We start from the raw sequence: 23,023 nt of genomic DNA, 5'->3' as shown, positions 1-23,023 counted from the left end.
ATGTAATGGTACCTTGACAAAACAAGCAGATCTCATTTGCATGGGCAACACACAAGGTACAGACATAATTTTGGGCTGTTTTGGGTCAAAATTGTCTTGTCTTGGATGAAAAATTAACAAAGTATTGGAACTTTAGGACAGAATAGTATGCTGAATACAAGTGAAGGGCAAATTGTCACTTCAGTTTCCTACTGCTGCAAGATGCCTCTTTATAGAAGCCAGACACAAGGATTTTTTAGGGTGATATCTTTTATTGGACCAACTCATAGTTGGCCCAGTAAAAAATATCACTGTAAGAAATCCTTGCTGCTTGCATATTTTCTGGATCATCATAGCTACAGCTTACTCTTTGAACACTAGGAAACTCTTTGAACACTGGGAAAGACAGCACTCTTTCCCACCTACAAAGGTGGGAGGTGCATTTCCTGAAGGCAGCTCTTGATTCTTTGTTTGAATCTCTGACAACAAACTGCAAGTGAGAGGCAGCAGAGGAAGGGAACAGCAGTATTTTAAAAGAACATTTATTCATTAGATACTATTTGGAGTCATAATTTATATTGCATTCCTCCCCTAATTAAATTCCCATTGTTCTGTACAGACACTGAAAGCTAGCAAGGAGGGAAATACTGTCTATTAGGGTATCTAGCAGAGGTGTTCCGTTTTCTCAATTTTCTGTGTAAAGACTTAAAATGATTATGCTTTTTAATATGAAGACACCTCTAGATATCTAGGTATTGAACCTAGCTCATTTTACTCCCAACAGCTCTTGGCAGAAAGGGCCCGTTTAAAGCTAAAGCTGTTGTTATGAGCCCAACAGAGACTCCACATTTCCGTATTAACCTTTAAAAATTACCCAAGACAAATTTTCTCTGCTAAAAATCAGAGTCAGTGATCCACCATATTTCATTACTCAGACTTTCAGCCTTTTCAGTCCAGGAGGAGAGCAGCAGAGAGTACATTGCTACCTAGGCTTTGGCAGCTGGGAATTTTCTTACTCAAAAGGCACCCAATTTCAACAGAAATTTATTTGAAGGAGGCTCTCACGACCCTGCCCTTCAGAGGCTGTAGAGGACGCCAGTTATCCACCAGGGGGCGAAAAGGTTCATTCTCAGTGTTCATGGAAAGGCTCCGTAGCTTTGCCATCTACAAAGACCCATAATAAAAAGGTCAGCAAGCTGAGGAACTGGGATGTACACCATAATCAATTCAAAATTGACAAAAAGTCATGCCTGTGGATAGGTGAATCTCTAGGTACAGTTTACCTGGTCTGGGCTGACAACAATAGGCTCCCTTAGAAGAATCCAGGTGACGCACTCTTCACAAGGAGGTGTAGTGAAGGAGCCCTCATAGGTCCAGTAGTCCCGAGACTTGGGGAAAAGGATTGATGGATCAAAGTGTAGAAAAGGACTCTCTTTCCCCTTAACCAGACAAAACAAAATGCTATTCAGTAAGCAATTTTAATACACATCTTGTTTAAAGGGAGACTCAAGTTACAACAGAAAACTTAATGAAAGGTGTTCATGTAAGAGAAAACTCCTCCTCTCAAACATTTGTTCAGTAAATTTCCTTTCTAAAATAATAACAACCAGCATATATTTTATTTACATCGCCTGTATAAATACATTAAAAATGTACTATATCAAATTGTCCATCACTTTTAGTATGGTTGTAACTTCCTTCACCACAATGTACTTTACCAAACTATTTCAAGTAGTCACAGTTTTATCTATAATTTAACTATACCAGTCTGCAAGAGCAAAAACAAGTAGCCTTATTTAGATTTATATCTTGCAAAGTAAAAAACGTAAGTATGAAAAAAATAAAAGACAACTATTTTGGGGATTGATGCCTAGCTCATTTTCTTATTTTTCCTTCTTTCTTGAGCTGCTTCTTTTTCAAAATGGTTGTAGATTAATTTTGTATTTCTCAGAGTAGTAATAAGTTTCTGCTATATAAAAGTGAACATTTATCCCTCCACCCCCCACGCATCCCTTTTCTTTTTAAATCAAGACCAAGTTGAAAAATCCGATAGTTAAACAAAGTCTCAGATGTCAGGCAGTGGGGTTGATATCACTGCTTTTCAACATAGTTAACAAACAAAACATTTGTAGATTTCTCAAGAAATCTTGGTTATAGTGACAGGTATTCAGGTTGCAAGTGGCATGCAAAAAGCAAGGCAATATCCGAGTAGGGCAAGTGATGACTGGGGTGTTGAAATGAATGTCATGAGAAGACCAGAGGGGGGAAGAGAGGCAAATGAGATCAGCTTGCCTACCATGGGAAGAAGTGGAATAATAACAATATAGGAATACAAGTCAAAGACAGTTCTATATGTGGTGGAAGTGAATAAAGACTCAGAAGAGAGATTTGAGGAGTTAACCATGCAAATTAACAGCACTACTAGTGCCTTTAAGGACAACCCAAGTTTTAAAGGTTTGCTGGATTGAGGCAAGTCTTCAAATAGTTGAGCGACATGATGAATTACCAATGTAGAATGTGGAGACAGCTAGAAAGGATCCTAATGTTGGTAATAGAATAATATTTTCAGGAAATCCTAAATTGTTAAAATTTACTTTTCTGTTCAATAAGACTAGGTCTGATAACATAATTCTGTAGAAGTTCTGCCTATGTTAAAAAAATACAGAACTATGCTCTTATACTGCATTCATTTGAAAAAACATTTTAGGGCATAGAGTTCAGTGCTATTTGTGCCCATATCTGTAAAGACTATTTACCATCTGTGCATTTAGGAACTTATGTCCAAATCCTATTAAAGCCAACCTAACAGAATTGAGAAGGAGAATTATATTTCTTCTTATAGAAAAGAAACTATTCTGAGTCATGTTCATCAGTACACACAGGATGTTGATGTATGGCCAAGAGTACAGCCAGAATAGATTGTCATATCTGGCCCTCTAATTTTCATTTCTGCTGATGCTCTGTTAACCTAATAAAATGCAAACTGTTTTATTACCTTGGTCTTGATAGAGTCTATTTCTTCAAGAATTCTTTTCATCTCTCGTTTAAGAGTTTTCCCTACCTGTAATGCAGAAAGCATGAGCTGAACAAGTAGTTTTGTCAGATGATATATATTTGTTCACCATATCTTACAACTGCATTAAAAATGAACGCAAACTATATCTCTTGTAAGTTTAATTAGCAACATTCTCAGAACATCTTGTATGAAGAAACAAAAGTATATCTGATACTGTGGAAAACGTCCTGAATAATATTAAAAGTGAATTAATTTAATTCTAACAGTATTTGCTAAATCTTCATATAAGACTCAAATATGCTACAACTTGACACCCAATGGCTTCAGTGGGAGAAAGGGATTCTACATTGTATTATAAATAGGATACAGAAGAAAAAATGTGATTATTTACAAAAAATGTACTTTATTTCTCTCAATTTTTTCTTAGGAAATATAGAAAATGTATGGTTTGTTTAGCATGCATCTGTGCCATTAAATGGTAGCATTCCTACAAGGTGTATACTTTGGCTCTTATACAGTAGCCTCATTTTATGACTGAGCGGATATAAGCGGATATACGCAGAAAGTCGATAGCTTAGCAAAGGATATCATCTCAGGAAATTAAAAAAGGAGAAGAGCAAAGGAGGATGTTATCACAACTGTATACAGTACAAAAGAAGGCCCTTAGCAACAGCATCTAAAAATAAGATAGCTGCTCTCTAGGGCTGTGCAAAGGTTCGGTCCCTGTTTCGGTGGCCAAATCTCCAAATCCGAATCAAATCAGAGGACCCTTTAATCTCTCCAAATCGAATCGGAACCCTCTGAATTGATTCAGAAAGATTTGGAAAGAGGTGACGATTCAGACATAGACGCAGTTTTAAAAGTTTTCTCTGCATACCTCAAGGTGGCTCATGAACGCTGCAATGCTGGGGCAGGTGGAATGTCCCACAGAAGTGTAGGGGGCTCCCCAGTACACTTGGCAGTGTGACGGGCTAGCTAGCAGTGACTTAGTCCAGGGATTTTGAAGGGGTAAAAGATGACTGGAGGTCTTGGGATTCCCTTTCCTCACCAATCAGGCCCCAGAGACTCACCCTCCATGTCCCCTGATTGTCCTCTTGAGTCACCTGGAGGGGGATAAAAGGGGCAGCGCAGCTGATTCAGGGGAGACCAGCAAGGGACCACAAGGAAGGAGCTTCAAAGAGTTGGCAAGAGCAGGGTCAGCAGGATGGGAGCAGTGCCCCAGAAGCACCTGAAGGAGTGGGACCTGCAGGCAGCAGTTGGACCTTTAGCAGCACAGCGTGCAGCCAGCAGGAGAGGCTCCCCGCTGGGCTCCAGGGTCCCCTACGAGAGGCTGTGGCCAGCAGGAGAGGCTCCCCAGCTCCAGGAAGGATCTGAACAGCGACCCGAGAGGTTCCCAGCTCGGCCTTCCAGGAGCCCCAAGCTGCCTAGCCTCTTATTGGAGGAGCTTGAAGCAAAGACCCCTAGCAGCTTGGCTCAATAATAGCACTGGTGGCTGTGTGGTAGAGTTTCTACTTTCCACATGGGAGAGCTGAGTTCAAGTCCCAGCTTGGGTGAGTGAAGTAAGAGGGAGAAATTCTTGTTGCAGTGGAAAGGGGGTCATTGTGTTCTCCCCTCCAGGTACCTAGGCCCTATATTTCTTGTTATTTGACCTTTTTGTATTTTGTGCCTTTTATATTTCACCAATCAGTATTGTTTGTTCTGCTGTTTGTGTTTTATATTTTGTTAACCCTGTCTTTTGTCAACTGGATGAATATGTCTATGATTCTAAGTGTCTAACCTTTGTTGAATCCTGCCCCCTCGGGCCATTGTAGTGTCCCCTATACCCCCTGGTTTATACTGGTTATGTTCCCAGTACTGTTCTCTCATTAAAAGGTATATGGTTAAGTCCCCATTGGTGGTCTGGCTCTGCTCTATAGGAGGAGGAGAGTCCCTACACCTCCCACAGCGCTTGTGCACCTGCTTTGATACCTTCAGCTGGAGAGGGGGTACCGCCTGGAGTACCGCCCGGGTTACACCAGCAAACCTGGAAGTGGACCAGAAGCACTTCCAATCCACGTCTGGGTCTGCTGGAGAGTGCACTGAGGCCCCCCCCCATGACTTCCCAACTCAGCGACTGGTGCCTCCTGGGTCTGGGGGGGCACCCGAGGTCCCCCGCAGCCAATCACATCTCCAAATCAGAATCGAATCTTCAGATTCAGATTTGGCCAAATAGAATCAGGGACAGTGATTCAAATCAACGGATTGAATTGCTGTCCCCAGTTCAGGCCGAATCCAAATCCAAATCAAATAGGGCCCGTTGTGCACACCTACCACTCACCTCTGGGAGAATGGGTTGAAATTTGATTCAAGTCATCAGTAATGCAAATTTCACCTCATCAAGCTACCTCATTCTTGACATCATCCTACACTCCATAAACCAACTATCCACTGAAGTTTGGCCTAGGAGAAAACTACAATCCTAGGGCGTGTATAGATGAAACAGGGGCCCTAAATTGAAGCAGTGGGTTGAAAAACCCACCGCTTCAATTTAGGCCCCTTAAAACTCCCGTGTCATGCACTTACCTCCCTCTCTGATGGCAGGGAGGGGAGGGCAAGCTGCTGGTGGGCAGAGAGGTCCCTGGGCGGAAAGGTATCAGCGGCAGCCCCCATCCAGGCGGCACCCACCCACAGGAACCTGGTTTAGGCAGTCCCAGAGGGCACTGCAGCCTCGGAGGGAAGCACCGGGCTCCTACACTCATGCAGGCAGGCAGGCAGGCTCTGGGGTGGGGGAAGGGTTGGAAAATCAGGCTCGCTGCTTTTCTTGGGCAGAGCCTGCCTTCCCAGGCTGTTCCCAGGCTGCCTGCAGGGCTTCCTGAAGGGCTTCCTGAAGGGCCCCTAAGCTGCACAGAGCCTGGTGCTTCACTCTGTGGCTACAGGAGCAGCAAACTAAAACTCCTTGGAGTTTATTTTGCTGCACCCCAAGTCATTTAAGGTGCATTATGCCACTGAATATCCTACAGTGGCTGGAATTAATGCGCAATACACTGCCAAGGTGTGCAAACACTGACATGATAAAGTGGTGTAAAAGCATTTAGCCTGCTTTAAAGTGTCGTGCACACACGCCCCTCGTTTCATCTACACATGGCCCTAGGTTTCTTCTCATAAGCCCAGGACAAGATCTGGCTGGTTAATATTCAGAAGTGTCTCAGCACTCTCATATGGTTGTTGGTTGCACTCAAAATGTATTTGCAAAGACATGCAGAGAGAAAGGTTAACATTGTCTGCTTCTATTATATCTGCTAGTAGGCTATGCTTTCAATGTTATGTTCTCACTTGAATTTTAGTGCTCCCAAATGAGAGAGAGAAAAGAAAAAATGAGAGAAGTTCAATACTACAGGGATTTTCACCATACAATTACTATAGGAACCTCTGAATTTTGCCTTAATAAAGATGAACAACTCGGTAAGGACTTTGTGTTTATGTTCATTAACATGGGCCTAGATCAAAACCTGGGATCCAATTCCCGAATCTGGAGGAAGCAACAAAGCTCATGCCTTGAATCCATTTGCACAACAGTCTTGGATCTAAACCCTGAGAAAGTTTTTATTATTATCCATATATAAACTTTTGAGCTCAGCTCCATTTAATAACCACTGCCTGTTTTGTTAGGGTTGGATGAAAAGCTAAAAAGCTCTCCAAAGGGTGGTAACTATAAGGCACAAATAGTGGAAGTTGTGGCCTCTCTAGTCTTCTTTTTTATATCACCACCGTGCCAAGCAGCCTGATCACAGCCTGTTCTGCCCACTGAGCAGCATCTCCAAGCCACCCTGCAGCCACGAGCATCCAGCCCAAACTTCCAGCTCACCCCTGCCACTCTGTTCTGCCAGTCTCTGTGCTTTCCCGGGATCAGCGTTTCTCAGCCCACAGCTCGTGAGTCTCTGAAATCTTCTTGAGACTCACTTTTGGGTTGTGATCCATGGGTTGAGAAATGTTGCTCTAAAGTGACCTTTGTTCACATGTGATGAGGCACACAGGGATGAATGGTTTTAAGGGTCTCTCTACATACAATAAATTATAAGGGGAACAGGCCTCATAAAAATCTTCAGCCTATGCAATGTTTTCCTATAATGCAAAGCAATACAAGGCAATACAACAGAAACAGCTTTCCCCCAAACGGGCTACAGTATATGTACAGTACTACCAAAAATAAACTTACTTGCAGAAAAACACCCACTACAGCCACTCCATCACGTTGTTTCAAAGCTGGAGCAAAATTACCATGTTTTGGATTCCAGTGCACCATGTGAAGCTGAGAACAAAAAGAAGCTGGATTTTATCAATGCTGTTATGCAATATAAAGCAGGGTAGAGCCACAATGATGCATGCATTTCTCATGCACCCCATTGAAACCTGAGTGCACAGAGAATGCAGAAAATACGAATAAAGTATGCCCAACCCCTGCTAGTTTTTTCTTATGCTTCCTGTAAGTCATATGTTAAAAATTTACTTTTTAAATGTAACACAAAAAATTGACCATGGAGCAATGCAGAGAATAATAGAAAATTTGCTTAAAATTAGACATAATGCAACAGAGAAAATATTACAGATGCATGTAATATTCATACATGTAACATGGGCGTTTCCTATTGACATGTTTTTTCTCAGACAGATTTTCAGGTTAGAGAAATTCCAACCAAAGACTCTTGATTAAGCAGTGCCTTATAAAATACTGTGCTATAGCTCCTGATTCTACTCCATCCCAAATGGCAGGGAATGAACAAGATAACAATTCTCTCTCATCTCTGCTCAGGACATTTTTTAGCACATTTTTATTTTTTCTTCTACAGCAGCGGTTCTCAACCTTTTTTTGTACCAGGACCCACTTGTAAACATTGATGGCCAGGTCCTGACCCAGTAAATAGTTTAAGTAGAAAACAGCTCCCTGGCCCTGCCAGTGCCCCTCACTCCCAACCTGCTGCCCCCCATCCCAAGCGGCAAGACTCATTGCTGCTGCCACCACTGCCTGGACCCCTGTCTCAGCTGCACCATCAGCAGCTTGAGGGGTAACAGATGCAGGAACGGGGACCATGCTGCCCTCACTTTCTGCTGCCACCAGCTGCTTGGGCACGGGGCCACAACTCTACCCTGCTGCCATGGCCCAGCTGCCATCACCACTCCTCAGGTCACCTGTGCTGCCTGCCACACCAGCTCCTCTCTGGGATACAGCTGTGTCCTGAGGGGTGTGGCAGCAGCGGCTGGGCCATGGAGGCAGGGTAGAGCCACAGCCCAGCATATGAGCGGCTGGCATTGGGAGGAGGTGAGGGCAGCATGGGCCCTCTCTCCTACCCAATTCATTTCTCCTCATGCTGCTAGGTGGTGCAGCTGGTGCAGGGTCCTGCCAATGGCAGCACTGAGTCTTGCTACCCCGCTCTGCCCTCCCACACTGGGTCCTGCCCGCTGCCCGCAGAGGCAAATCCTACCTGTGTCAGTCCGGCCAGGCTGCAGACCCATGCCCGCACATGTTCCCCCCGCATACCCCTGCAACACCTTGTCTGTGAGCCCCCCATCCTGCTGATGCTTTGTCTATGCCCCGCACCTCCTCCCACCCCATAGATTTACCTGGAGCTGCTCTCCATGCTGCCTGGCTGCCACATACACGTGGCATCCCTTGCCTGATCACCCTCCTCTCACTCCCCCCAGCCCCAAGCAGTGCCTTGGAGGCTAGAACTCTGCCAGCCTGCAAGGGGAAACCCATTGTTTCCCACATTTTCCTCCTTTAAAGGACAATCCATTTTTTAAGTTTGTTCGCGACCCTTTCATTATATTCTTGTGACCCACTTTTGGGTTGCGACCTACAGGTTGAGAAATGCTGTTCTAGAGGACCTGTCTAATGATTAATACAACAAGTGTCCCTGGGAAATACCTGAACATATGTGGAATTTGTACATATTTACATGGACTATTAGCATGGTATTGCTGTATTTAGACTGCAATCTTGCAGGAGACTCTCCAATAGTTTAATTCAATTTAGTCAGTGTAACCATCATCATAAAGTAATGAAAAAAGGCCTGACATTCTCCCTAAATATGCAACATAGAATACTGCTTTTTGTCTATTTTTGTCAGTGCCAAGCTACATGACACTGTTAAGGATAAAAGCAGCCTAGCCTGAGATCTCCAACTGCATTTAAAAAAACATCATACATTCCATGCATTCTCCCTTCTGTACAGAAGACAAGGGCCAAGTCTTATTTCTGCAAGTAAAGGTCAAAGAAAAAGACTCTCACTGATGGAAACAAGGAGATATTTAGGGAAACTGAATTAATTAGTTCAAGCAGAAAATAGGAAGTAGGTTGACTATGGTTGATACTTTCAGAATGACTATGGTTGATACTTTCACACAGGGGAGCAGAGGGGAAATCATTCACAGCCCTTTCCACAACATTTTATAAACCAACCTGAAACTTGGGCAGTTTGCCCAGCTGCACCACACCACACTTAAATTTGCATTATATGTTAAGAGAGAAAAATAAAAAAGGGCCCTACCTCTGCTGCATATTTCACTCCATCCACAATGTGCTCTGAGCCATAATCATCAGAAGAACCCCAGTGAAAATGAAGTTGTCGCAGCCTGTAGGCTCCTTGAATAGGTCCACCTCTCAGAACTGCAAATGATAACATACCTGAATGGTAGGCCTTTTTCAAGAAGCTTTGCATGCATTTCCTGCATCTTCAGGCCTCCCAAACCTGAAAAGGTATTGAGAACCTTCTACAAATTCAAATGAATTCAGTGAGAGTTGAGGGCACTTTGCAAATCTAGTAGGATTTGGCCTGTATGGTCCTATACATAAGGATGATGCAGTAAATAAGGATTAGATTCTATAGGTATAAAAAAAGTCACAAATACAGTCAAACCATAGAATTAGTTACTGGCTGAAGAACAGGTCAGATTTCTCTAACAGTAGCACATAGAGCTTGTGGAGGAAAAGTGCTCATTATTCTTCAACAACAATCATGTCATGAAATTCTAATAAAGACATAAAAGGAGTATGTCTAAAATCAGCCTAAAAGGTGTGTAAAGTACTAAAAGCTATGTGCCTCATCCAACTTATTTATTAGGTAAGAACCTGCATTCTGAATAGATAGGGAATAAGTCTACTTTCATCTTTTTTACTGAAATATTTAAAACAAAGTATTGGAAAAATGCCTATTTAATGCATTTTTATGGACATATAATACAAGGTATTTCTAAACTGTAATAACAATACCTGTTAAGGCCATTAATTTGCCATTAAACTGAATAGACAGACCAAGTAATACTTTTCTAACACTTCATTTTCACTTATAGGCTACTACAACATTTAAAATTTGTCATGAGGTGAGGCTAGAAGGCCTCAAGTAAAAACAATCATGTTTCTCTCATCTATAAATATGGCTTGACTTGTTCAATATAAAAAACTAAAGTATCTGTAAAATGTAGAAAGATCTTCCAACTGGATTCCTTCCGTCATCTTGATTTTGTTTAGAAAGCACAGTCCAAGACATACACATGTATATCGTGAGCGTACAGAAACTCTGAAGGCAAGTGATACAACTTTCTATGCTCTCATTGGGAAAACACTGAAGTCTACCTATTTCACAGCCCAAATTCCAAGGATAAAACAAAGGGTCTAGAACAATCTACAAAGTAGACCTGGCTGAAAAGTAGAGAAGACGGACCCTTATTTTGTTTCTGCTTGTGACTGAATCCAAGGTCTTTGAAGCAGTTTTCTATTATTTGAGGTAAAAATGAAAGGAAGGAAGCTCAGTTTTATTAAAAGTAAAGACTAGTGATCAATGGTTGCAAAAGAACCGTATGTAACATGTCCCTTGATATTGGGTGTAAGGAAGAGAATGATCAGTTTTTAAAGTCCAGCGTAGCCTGTTTTTATACATTTTATACTCAAGGCCTCCAAGCTATATTTGTCTACATGTAGCAGTCCTGTCAAATAAGTGGGTTATAACATCTCCACTATGTCAAAGGCTGTGTTTAAGTCTACATAAAATTAGATCATTGCCCTTGCGTAGGAAGTAAGTTATACTTCATAGGAGGATATTAGATTGGTCTGATATAATCTTTCTTGGATGAATTTATGTTGTGTTTTCTCCCATTATCTTGTTATTCTGGGATGCATATTATCCAATTCTGTAGCAACAGCAAACTGAGATTTACTTTTACCTCAGATATAGCAGACTCTTTTCCACCCCACCCACACGCCACTTAATTACGCTGAACTAGAAGCCATGGCAGGAAAGCTCCTGAGTAGCAAACGCTTCTAGTAGACTCAAAAAAATAAAAATAAAAACCAGTGATTTCTATACCATCAGAGGCTACAAAATACATATTACCACCATGCGGACACAGTGCCAAACACACAAATTCACTGATCCTGTGTGAACAGGAGCTGCTCCTCCATCACCAAAACGCTCCAAATCAAATTTCCCTGTTAGCTGGCTTGTTTGCTAGCTCACACTAGTCCTTGGCTCCCAATGGTTGCTAGTTTTCTTTTAAGCTGGAGGGGATAAAGGGCATGTGTACATGTGCACTTTACTGTACAGTAGCCTATTCTACTGTGCGTTAAAGCGGTGCATAAAAAACAATGCCAATATGCTAATGTGCAGTAGAATAGCCAACTGCACATTAAGCATTACCTAAAAAGCATGCACTCGCACTACTACACATTAGCACAACCTAATGTGTATTTATTTAGTACCTCATAGTATCTCATATTGGAGGTACTAAATGTAATGCACATTAATAAAAGTACATCAATGCATGTGTAGACACACCCACTGACTTCTTTGTTCTGTCATCTATAAACCAAAGAATAGAACAAGACTGAAATCTATTTGTCAAACTCCAAAACAGAAGCATTTCACTCACTTTGGCCTTCTCTTCCTCCACAGCTCCTTCCTTTTAAATACTTAGGTCTAATATTCGGGGGGCTAACAAAGGGCTAAGGAAGATGCTGGTGTTTCTGGTATTAGAGGGAACTTAGATTTGAGGTGTATGGATTTGGTTGGAGAGGTCAGCCTATGCCAAGTTCCCTGGTCTTAGTTATCCCAGGAAAACAGACAGAAAAGTATATTTTGGATAGGGGTGATCCTGCCTTGGATAGCAATGATCCTGCCTGAGGCAGGATATTTGGCTAGATGACCTATGGAAGTCCCTTCCAGCCCTACTTCTCTATGATTCTATGATTATGGCCTTAGTATTTCCCCCTGACATTTTCCACCTAGAGAGACACCCCTTTCTGCAAATAATTTTACTTGATGAAATTTACTTTATTGAGGAAGCCCTCTTTTGTCCCTCTCAAGTACACTCTTAAGATGACAAACCTGGCACCTTCTTCTCTTTCTGGTTGAAAACACCTGCACAGCTACTCCAATGATAAAAAGGGCTGCAGCCCAGATTTCCAAACCTATAAATAGGGATGTCAAACTCATCTGGCTCCACAAGCTGGATGAGTGGTCCACAGGCTGAACTGGGCCCATGGACCTCTTCCTCACCCCCAGCATACCTGTTCCAACAGCTGTTCCAGCTTGTCTGGGACCTGTGGTGTGTGCAGTGTGGATACTGGAGTGGCTGGAATGGGCACCAAGCACAGTGCAGTCTGGCCAGAGTGGTAGGCGCTGCATGCAGTGGCTACCCAGCAGCTCTGGGACAGCACCACACAGGACCCCTGCTCCAGCCAGTGCTTTGGCCTTCCTGATTTCATCCCTGCTGTGAGCAATACTCTTATACTCCTCCCTAGTTGCTTGTTCAAGTTTCCACTTCTTGTAAGCTTCCTTTTTGTGTTTTAGCTCATTGAAGAGTTCCCTGCTAAGCCAAGCCAAGATAGTCTTTTGCCATACTTGCTAGTCATTCTGTGCACTGGGATAGTTTGTTGCTGCACAGGACCAAGGTGAGTTTGTTCTGTGAAAGTGATTTCTTCCAGGAGTCTGTGACAATGGCTGCGACAGGCTTCTTTACACACAAAATATGTGTTTATTTTGTCCAAAAGGAACATAATACACAGAGCAGAGGGGGAAAGCCACAAATAATTCTCTAGGTCTACTTCCCCATTCCAGGCCCTTCATCTTTTCTAACAAACAGTTATAAACTCCTTTCCACTGAGAAAAACCCCTATTCCTGGCTCAGAGAAACTGACTACTGTTTGCAGCAGAATCTCTCTGCATCTCACTTGCATGCCTGTCAAAACTAACTTATCCCCTTTGATTCTAGACTTAGCCTTGGAAAGAGTAACTCATTCTTAGCCTGGAAAGCTAAGTCACAGGTATTGTCAATCTTCCCTGTTGTTTCCAGAAGGATTCCTGTTTGTGTCTGTGTGGCTTTTCCCACTTGACTCTTAACAATCTCTTTGGTCCCTGCCAGATGTTACACTTCACACTCAATCAACCTATTGTCTTAAATAGTAACACATTCAGGCAAGTAATGGCACAACAAAATGGAAAGCCAGCCACAATATTATTCCACAAAATGTGTAATATTTTTGTGGTCGGTTTTCATTGTGCCTTAAACTGAACAGGTGGAAGGGTCCTCACCAGGCATTCTCACGTCCGCTGCATGGTGAGGCTTGGGTGACAGCTCCTCATGTTGGCAAGCTGACAGCCATGGCATGCAGCCCTGCATGGGGCTGTACCCTGCTGTTTTCAGCCATGGCTCCCTGCAATCAGGGAAGTTGACTGCCTTGCTCCACAGCTCCCAGGGGCATACATCCTAGCCACAGGAATCCTGGGATCATGGAGAGGTTACTTGATCCCAGGGTTCTCATCCACTGGGATCTTAAAAAAACTGCATATGCAGCAGGGCTGCAGATGAGGTTTTCTGACATCCAGGCAAACGGGCTCTGAGACGAGCCCCAGTGCAGTCACAGGGCTTGGACCCACAATCACCTGTTTTGGGTCCCATCCCCAAAACTGCACTGGAGTTTCCTGCCAGCTCCAGTGTAGCTAAAACTATTAAACAAATGATTGTTAGTCCCAGCCTTGGGACTGCAATAGTTCACACCAGGCTGTGGACACCCAGCTTTCATCTTACCAGTACAGGGGGAGGCATAATTATGTCCCCAGGCTCTCCCTGCACTGGCAAATACAGGGTACAGTTGTGACCTGTCTCCATTCCTGAAGTCATGCTTCCTGCAATGTATGCAACATGGCAGGAGGTACAAGTTGTTCAGGCTGGCAATCAGATCACAGTGCCATTAACAGAACACATACCAGGGGTCTTTAATGTTTTAGCTCTTTGCATTCACACACAAGAATATCATACAGGATAACTTGAGGAGCATTAAAGGTAAAAAAATTCTACACCCAGCTCTATAATTCTCCCTATTTTCTGTGTGATTTTTCCCACAAAACAAAATTCCCATTAAAGGCTAGTTTAGTTGTTTTCAATCAACCTGAAACCAAGAGTTTAACAGCATGTAGCTTGAGTCCTACAGAGACACTGTGTGGCCAAAATATTCAGCTGGCAGAACTGTAGACTTGCCATAAATCAGTATAGCATGTAAGGACCAGACTATGAATATACCTCGACAGGAATGAAGGAAACTATGTGCATACATTTGTTTTCTTAGGCAAATCCCTCCCTCCAATTCTGGGCCTTTGGACTACAGGCTACTATCAGCCAAGCTCTCAAATTCACTTTCATTTGTGACCCAAGGCAGAAATGAAACCTATGTCTCTAGGCAGAAAGCTAACAATCCACTCCAAAAGTACAGCCCCAGAGGCTTGCTCTGAATACCATGCAAGTTTTAAACACCAACAACAGCATGGAAGTCCAAAGTTAACATTAATACAGTTCTTAAATCCTCCTGTGTCTAAGGATTGCTGGTCCTAAATTAATGCTTGAGATCATGCATGCTGGATTACCCAGGGATAAAAGATGCACTAAACCCAGAGTGGAAGGCTTAACTTTGTTGTTTCTATCTTTAGTTGACATGTGTCATTGCCATAGGGAACATCAGCAAAAATGTACCGGGTTTTAATTGTGGAATTCTTGAAACTGTAAGTGACTTTATTAATAAATTAAATCAGCATAAATGATTTAGTTATATAATATTATAACAAAAGCCTCTTAAAAAGTGACACACAAAAGTAGATAAATATTTTCATAATTTCCATTTAATTTTTCTTATGGGGAAACTCAGGAAGAAAAACTAAAATATCTCAATGCCTTTGATAACCTGGGTGTAAGGAACTTACTGAAAATATAACAAACCAAATAAATGGAAGAGCTGGCAAATCTGCTGGCACTGTTTCCTAACTAATACAGCTGGACCATGCCACCTGCTTGTAATGTGAGTTGTGAGGGCAGGTTAAATAGCAGGAGTTTAAAGGATACTTTTTTTTAATGATTTGGGATTTATCCAATATAAAAATAAAGTAATTTTAACACTCAAAACTTAATGGAGGAGTAGGCCAAAATGAAAGCTTTTGGTTAAGTTTGGCTTCTCTTCCCAAAGAAGAGTTGTTACTATTATTTTTTCCCTTGGACAACAGAAACATGTACAATTAAACATCTGCTTAAGCTTTTAGGTACATGCTACTTCCAAAAAAGAACACTGCTACAAGAAGTTTTGGTGAGGCAGCGGAAGGTCCTGCAGGAAGAAAGAGGGAGACTTACAGGAAATGTGTCTGCACTGTGGAGATCCAAACTCCTATCCTGTAGCCGTCAAAGTCAACGGCAGGAGGGTGGGAAGTACAACTGGCAAGAGAATTTCCACCTGGGATATCAGGGGAGAAACCAGAGGTGACTGCTGGAGTGAGGGCATTACAAGAGGGTGCCTACACAGGGCAGTGCCATGCTTGGCAAAATCAGGATCTCTGCTCATATGAATTCCAGTGGGCATTTTCATAAGCTGCTTTCATTCAACAGTTTGGTGGTTTAGTCCAGAAGGGCGCACCTCAGATCAGGAATGTAAGGGAAGGGTGGGAAAAAAAGTCTAAATCTTCTACCCATTTCCAGAGCTCTCCTATTGGCTGAGCCACAGTGGGTGCATCTACATGTGTGCTTTACTGCACAGTTGACTAATTAGCTTCACAGCAAAGTATCACAGTCTACATGTGTACTGCTGTTAGGGCACAGTAAATTAAGTCCTCCATAGGATAGTACTGTCTGGGACAATACTATCTTACAGTGGCGTAAGTTACTCCACCAAAATGCACGTGTAGATGGTGACCGGGGCTGGCTGGGGCACAAGGGTACTACAGTGCTGGGGCTGCCTGCCACCTAGCCCCACACTGTATCTCCCTCATGCCCCAGCCAGCCCCTCTGCCCCTTGATGCTACCACCCAGAGCCTGAGGCTGATCCCCCAAGCTCCCTTGCTAGCCTGGGGTTGCTCCACCCTGGCTCAAAGTGCTATGGTACTGGGCACATGTGCAGACATTACGCCCAGGAGCAGCTGAGTCCAGGGCAAATGGCACACATTGCCTTAATATCACATGTAGATGCACCTAGAAAGACAGATTCCTTCATCCCAACCCCTCCCTCACCATCCTCACCAGCAAAGCCTGTTGATTGGTCATTGAAACATTACATAAAATCAATAGCTTATTTAACTTACTAATGCTACAATGACATCTCATCTCATGTAAAAACTACATTGACCTATAGATTCAAGCCTTTCCTGTAAATCCAGTAGGGCTGTGCGAAACAGCACCATTTTGTTCAACTTCCATTTTGCCATTTCGAAGGGACAGTGTTTTGTTTCACTGTTTTGAAGCACTGTTCTGCTTTGTTGCGTTGAAACTGTTTCGTTGTTTCGACACATTTCAGCGTTTCACCCATAGGCCATAATGGGGAATCATGAAAATGCCTATAACTTTGTCATTTCTTTCTTGATTAGAATGAAAACAACAGGGATGTTAGCCTCTGCTGAGGCTACAAAGCCTGTTAAGTTTCAAGGAGACAGGTGTGGGGGTTTTCCGGGAAACTGCCCCTCAGGCTACTGACAAGCAAAACTCGTGTCGTGTGTGTATCAAGGCAAAGTGGGATGAAAACAGCAGGCATAGTAGCACTTGCTGAGGCCATAAAGCCTGCCAGGTTTCAAGGAGATAGGTGCAGTGGTTTCAAAAAGATAGGTGCATAGGTGCTGATGCTGCCAGAAGACACAGCTCAGTAAGCCGACTCCAAGGCACAAAGAAAGCTCAGTTCAAACAATGCTTTTTATGCTGTTTTTCTCTCTCTCCCCCAGAGCACTGGGATTGGAAGGGACCTCAGGGAAGGATGACAGTCACTGGCCAGCCACACAGTCTATGCCAGAGCAGTCCTATCCCGCCGCTTCCCCTCTCCCTCTCCTTAGTTTCTGTTTAGCTACAGGCAAGCCCAGCTTTAAGTGCCCTCATTTAGTTTTGAAGCTGTTTCAAAGCCTTTCGTTTCATTTCAATTTCGTTGTTTCAAGCTCGAAACGTGCGGAAACAGCTTCAAAATGAAACACCCGTTGAAATTTCACCTAGGCCTAATATCCAGTAGCACAGTGGTTACAATTGGTTTTCAAAATGGACAAATTTCATACAGTTTATAAAATGACTTATCCAAGTTCAGCACCTACTTCAGATACTTAGAGAGAACATAGTGAAATTATATAAAATAGGAACAGGTACTTTTTTTTGTCAGCTCTGGATTTTGTAATTGAAAGAATGCAATTTGTCAAGGCAATGTTTTCATCAACATGAAAACTGCTTTTCCTCTTGAATGCAATGCTTGACTGGACTGCAGCAGAGAAAGAACAACTGACCTTTAGTTTCTCTTATTTCTACATTTCACACTTGTCATCCAGGTCATTCTGCTGTTACCTTATAATTGTTCAGAAAATCGTATATATCCTAACCCCTACTGTTTATCACCTATAAACCAGGGGTGGGCAAAATGAGGCCCGCAGGCTGGATGTGGCCCACCAGGCCATTCTATCTGGCCCATGGAGCACCTAAAAATTTTAGAAAAATTAATATTTATCTGCCCCTGGCTGCCTGTCATGTGGCCCTCGATGGCTTGCCAAAACTCAGTAAGCAGCCCTCCACCTGAAATAATTGCCCGTCTCTGCTATAAACTTTAAGGCTCTTATCTTCAGGAATGCTCCAAAAACTGGATCTGGTTTATCCAGAACCCTGCCTCTTCCCTCCTCCCCCTACAAAAAAAACCTAGGTTTTTTTTTATTATTATTATTTATGTTTATTCATTTGCTCAACAACATTAATGACTTACTGATACTTATTTTATCATCACTTTTTCAGGTGGCACAATTACTACTTTGCTGTCACATTTGCAAACTGAAGGAAATGAGTACTATTTAAAAACACTGTAAAAATATTCAGTTTGTTGTGACAAATAAAGTGCCTCCGAGAGATCAAATCGATCATAAACATTAAGGACTTATAGCTTACTCCAAACAATTCATCAGGTATTTTCATTAACATTTGTAAATTTCCTGCAAAATAAAATCCAAAGTTCAAGGATTTGAATGAATCCTTCTGCTGAAAGCCAAAATTTAAAAGTTGATTATTAAAGACTGCTTTGAAAGACACAAATACATGTAGGTGTTTGCATGCCTAACAGTTTTAATATTGTGTGACACCCCACAACATGCTTTAAAGTATCTCATGGCACCTCAGGGTGCTACAGAACCATGGCTGAGTATTGTTGGTTAACACCATTTTCAGGAGAGGGCAGGATATTCCTGAACCTGTCCTACCCATCCACTCCTGCTAGCATTCACCAAATCTGGAAATACAGTAGTGAAGCCACTCCTGTGGTGTCTTTCACAGATGCTCTCAAGTACAGTGCATATAAAAGTTAAGAGCATCTCATAGTGGGGGCTTCCCTACTGCATTTGTGTGTGTGCAAGTGGAAGGCAATGGAGAGTGCTTTGGTTCTTGAAGGAACCACAGAGCATAGGAACAAGGAGACCAGCCACCAGGGAACCTTGGAAAGAATCCTCAGTAATTTGGAAGAGATTCAAAGGATCCTGTCAGATTTTTTGAATGGATATGGCAATCTGTCTATTGAAGAAAGAGGGCTGTTGCAAGTTACGGTATCATCCAAAATCTTGTTCTTATCTGACATTATAGAAATGAAAGGCTTTTCCTTCCATGAACAGCTACCTTCAAAAGGAATAATGCACATTGCTAAAGGAGCTGAACTGACTGTTGACACTTGCAGTGAGCTTTGACAAGAGAGAAGCTTTAAGATAATTTTTTTTTCAGAGATTTTAAGTACCCTGTTTTGAAAGATTTATGTGAGGAAGCATCAACTGTATGATGAGCCACCTGGAGAGCCAAGGTAATACCCCCAGAATTTCAAGATCCCATAGTCGCTGAACACTTACCATGTAAGTGAACATCACTGATCCCATATTTATCCCTATGAACCAGTAAAACTAGTGATGAATTACAACAGAGATTTTTCTAAAAACTCCAACTTGTACAAAAGCTTGGCAGAAATCTCTTTCACTAGTTCTTCAGACTTCTTGAAACAGGAATCTCTGCATACTTTTACTTGTTGGAATTAGACATTGAGAAAGAAAATTGAAATGATTGCCTTTATACCATTGATACATTGAAACTGCAAAGAATCCAAAGAAATTATTGGTGCTGCCATGAAATGAAAGGGGTCTTCACCACCTTTTTTTAAATGTCTCTTGTGGTCTTGTTGTTTGTAGCATTAATCACAATTTAGGAGATTTTTTTCCCTCTTGACACCAAAAGATGAGCATGACCTCCTGAAAAAAGGTAACCTCATTCACCTGTCACATGAAAGTGAATTTATTTCAAAACTGAACCTAAGTGACTTTATGGAAGTTTTTAGAGGACATTACTAAGAAGGTTCCAGCGGTAGTTGCAAAAAACGTCCTTACATTAGGCAATACTATCCTGTTAAAGTCTCTAGTTTTATACTTCAAGGTCTTGCAATTAAAAAAACACCAACTTGATATTTGTTCATTGAACAAATCACAAACATGTACATTATTTTTTTGTATTTCATAAAAATAAAATTTAAAATGACTTCTCGTCAAGACTACATTTTCATTAAGTGCCTCCAAAATACAAGTACAACTACTCAATTTGTGTGTTAACATCTTAACTATGGACACGGTAAAGAGGAATCCAAGATTCATAAAGTGTGAGAGAATGAATCTATATTTCAGGTCTGAAACTACCCCTATGAAAATGAGAAATCCTAGGCTCCAGCTCCTGCTTAATGGACAACTAGTTTATGCATTTTGCCTTAAAGGAACCATTAGATAAAATGTATAAACAGTTTTGGGAGCAGAAATTATAATCCAGCCTTCCTTTCTCCCAAATGAATTCCTTCATGGCTAGACTAAAGAGTATAAATCTTTCTTCCATGCTCCACAAGTCCAGCATTTTGTTGTTGCACAGTGGCACAGCTTCAAGAAGAAGGATAGAGACTACAGACTCACCAGACCACACTTGCCTCTCTCATTATACTTAGGGTACTGGGAAACACAGGTTTGAACCTCCTCAGAGTGAGGAGGGCCTTGAACCTAGATTCCCTCCTTCCATAGATAAGCGCTCTTCATGCTAGCCCAGTGGTTCTCAAACATTTTTATACTTAAGGAACACCTCCGAAAATGCCAGCTCCTAGTTTTGACTGGTCTTTCAACTACAGAAAAATAAAGCAATTCTTCTATTGCAAAGAACTCAGAAAGACCCCCAACAGGTTAGCAATCTTTTTAATACCATTGATTCTTATTTGAAATATCTGGATTTATCATGTGAATCATGTTTGCACATCTAATAATGCTAAACATCGTGTGACACCCTGCAGCATGCTTGAAAGGATCTCAAGGCATCTCAGGGTGCCATAACACCCTGGTTGAGAATCACTGTATTAGACTACAGGTTTCCCTTGATTTATACGGTACATGCATTCCTGGAGAATGGAACATAAATCAAATTCGCATAAAGAAAACCCACTTTACAGTGTAATAAATAGGGATATGTTCCCATGGTGATGAGGAAGGGAGGGCGGGAGTGAAGCTGGGACTAGGGAAGGGGTGCGGGGAGGGGTGCTGCTCCTGGGACTACACAAGGCAGCAAACCAGAGGGAACAGCAGCACTAACCCCAGCCCCAGCAGCAGCAGCCCTGGGAGCAGCTGACTCAAGATGCCTGTAGCAGCTGGGCTGTACTGTGCCCCAAACCCCCTGGGGCTCTGCCAGTCCCCACTCACCCCAGCCCATGCTGGATCAGCCCTGGGAGCAGCCAACACCAGCTGCCTTCACCAGGCCAGATTCCAGCCCAGCTGCTGCAGGCAGCTGGTGCCGGCTACTCCTGGGGCTGGGGTGAGTGCTGCGCCCCCAGTGGCCGCAGGCAGCTGGTGTTGGCCGCTCCCTGGGCCGCTCCAGCACAGGAAGGGGTGAGTGGGGACTGACCAGCAGAGGCCCGGGGTGTCTATGATGATCACATAACAGCGAATTTACCTTGTGTATAACAAATGATGGGTCTCAATACGCTCATTGCATAAGAGCGAATTTGCATATAAAGAACCCGCATAAATCAAGGGAAACCTGTATTATATAAAAGCAGATGCAATGCTGACAACCTTTTCTGAATGGAAGATCCTATGCTTTGTGTTAAAAATAATAATAATAATCAGCGCTCTCACTATTAAGTGTGCTCAGGGCCAGATCAGGCCCCCAGAGGCTTGTGGTGCTGGGATACCTAATTTATAAACCCCAACCTGTGAGACTGACACCAAGATGACAGTGGATTTGGGGTCTGTCAATGCAGCCACTTCCATGTGTCAGAAATAATAAGTCTGCAGCTTTCAAAAAAAGATACTCATTTTACATGCGTCGTGGGACACAGCGCCAGGGGTTTTAATTAGCGAGCTATGCTAAAAGCGCTTGTGCATCATGTGCATCAGTGTCCCTGCACATCCCTGTGAGGAAAAAGTGGCGGTGGGGTGCTTTGAACTAAAACTCATTGAGCATGTTTCATTTCAAAGCACCCTGCCTCCATTTTTTCAGCGTGGAAACCCGCTGGGATGCTGATACATGTGACATGGGAGGCAGCTGGAGCGCATCTATTTCTGTACTACAGCAGACTCTATTAATTGAGTCTGCTCTAATATGCTGGATTTCCAGCATGTCAAAGCAGGCTCTGCACACATATATAGGAGCTTATGCTTGTACAGGTGTTCCAGCTGTGCGCCTCAAAGCCCAGTGCATAAAAGTTTCTTCTCGTGTAAACAGCCTGAGGATTTTGGCTCAGTGTGCACGCTGCGTGCCCAAGGAAGTAAAAACCCACTCCCAACTCGGAGCTGGGATTCCTTTGCTGCTTGACCACCCCGACGTTCCCTACCCACCGGAAGGACATCGGCATTGACTGCTCATCCCCCGCTCTGCCTTCTCGTCTGCTTAGGACAGTATTTCTCAAAAACCTTTCCTACCTACATCACGCTTTTGTTCTGGAGTCAAGCTGCCGGCACACTTCACTCTTACACCTGCAAAGGGGTGCGTGCGCACATGCATACAAGTCTTGCACGGCGGTGCCCAATTTCCGTGGCCGCACGTGGCTGAAGACTGGTGCCAGGCAGGTCTGCAGGCTGGGGGGAGTGTGTGGGCCCAACCCTGCCCCGGGGCTGGCCCAGCTGGGGCCCAGTCCCTCTGCCAGGGGCTGGCACAGCCAGAGCCTGCCCTGGCCGCAAGAAGTGTGGCCATTTGGCAAGGTGGGAAACCACATCGGTGTGGCTGGCCACCCCTCTGCGCTGCTGGGCTGCCCCAACAAGGCAACCTCTCACTTCCCGCGCGGGGCGCTGGAGCAGGCAGGCGGACCCCGGCCCCGGCCCCGGCCGACCTGAGCGGTCGAAGGTGTCGTCGAAGACCACGCGGCAGGTGCGGCCGTTGTTGAGGATGCTCTTGGCCGCGCCCGGGTCGTAGCTGGCGAACCAGGGCGGCAGCGTGGGGTCGTGCGGCGCTTCCTCGCTGCGGATCTCCACCGGGGACTGCCGCTCGCCGCGGGCCACCGGGTACTGCTCGTGCCAG

General features: G+C 43.4%; 1 protein-coding gene across 2 annotated transcripts in view; it reads right to left on the bottom strand.

Annotated features, from left to right (window-relative positions):
- Nucleotides 1-371: 371 nt before the first annotated feature.
- LOC109304998 (carbonic anhydrase 3-like) overlaps nucleotides 372-23,023 on the bottom strand; it is a 54,736-nt gene continuing 32,084 nt past the window's right edge. The window contains exons 1-5 of one of the 2 annotated variants that reach the window (XM_019527871.1): nucleotides 9,520-10,175; nucleotides 7,191-7,283; nucleotides 2,975-3,040; nucleotides 1,263-1,418; nucleotides 372-1,143 (exon numbers count right to left, since the gene is read on the bottom strand). In XM_019527871.1, the coding sequence (XP_019383416.1) occupies nucleotides 1,024-1,143; nucleotides 1,263-1,418; nucleotides 2,975-3,040; nucleotides 7,191-7,283; nucleotides 9,520-9,690 (606 nt within the window). In that variant the 5' untranslated portion in view covers nucleotides 9,691-10,175 and the 3' untranslated portion in view covers nucleotides 372-1,023. Of the gene's footprint in view, nucleotides 1,144-1,262; nucleotides 1,419-2,974; nucleotides 3,041-7,190; nucleotides 7,284-9,519; nucleotides 10,176-23,023 lie in introns of those variants that run through there. The other variant, XM_019527872.1, reaches the window with a different exon arrangement.

Source organism: Gavialis gangeticus, unplaced genomic scaffold (genome assembly GCF_001723915.1).
Source record: "Gavialis gangeticus isolate Ggan-Ray unplaced genomic scaffold, GavGan_comp1, whole genome shotgun sequence".
Taxonomy (NCBI): Eukaryota; Metazoa; Chordata; order Crocodylia; family Gavialidae; genus Gavialis; species Gavialis gangeticus.
Note: the sequence above shows the minus strand (reverse complement) of the source record. Positions and strands in the feature narration are given on the sequence as shown.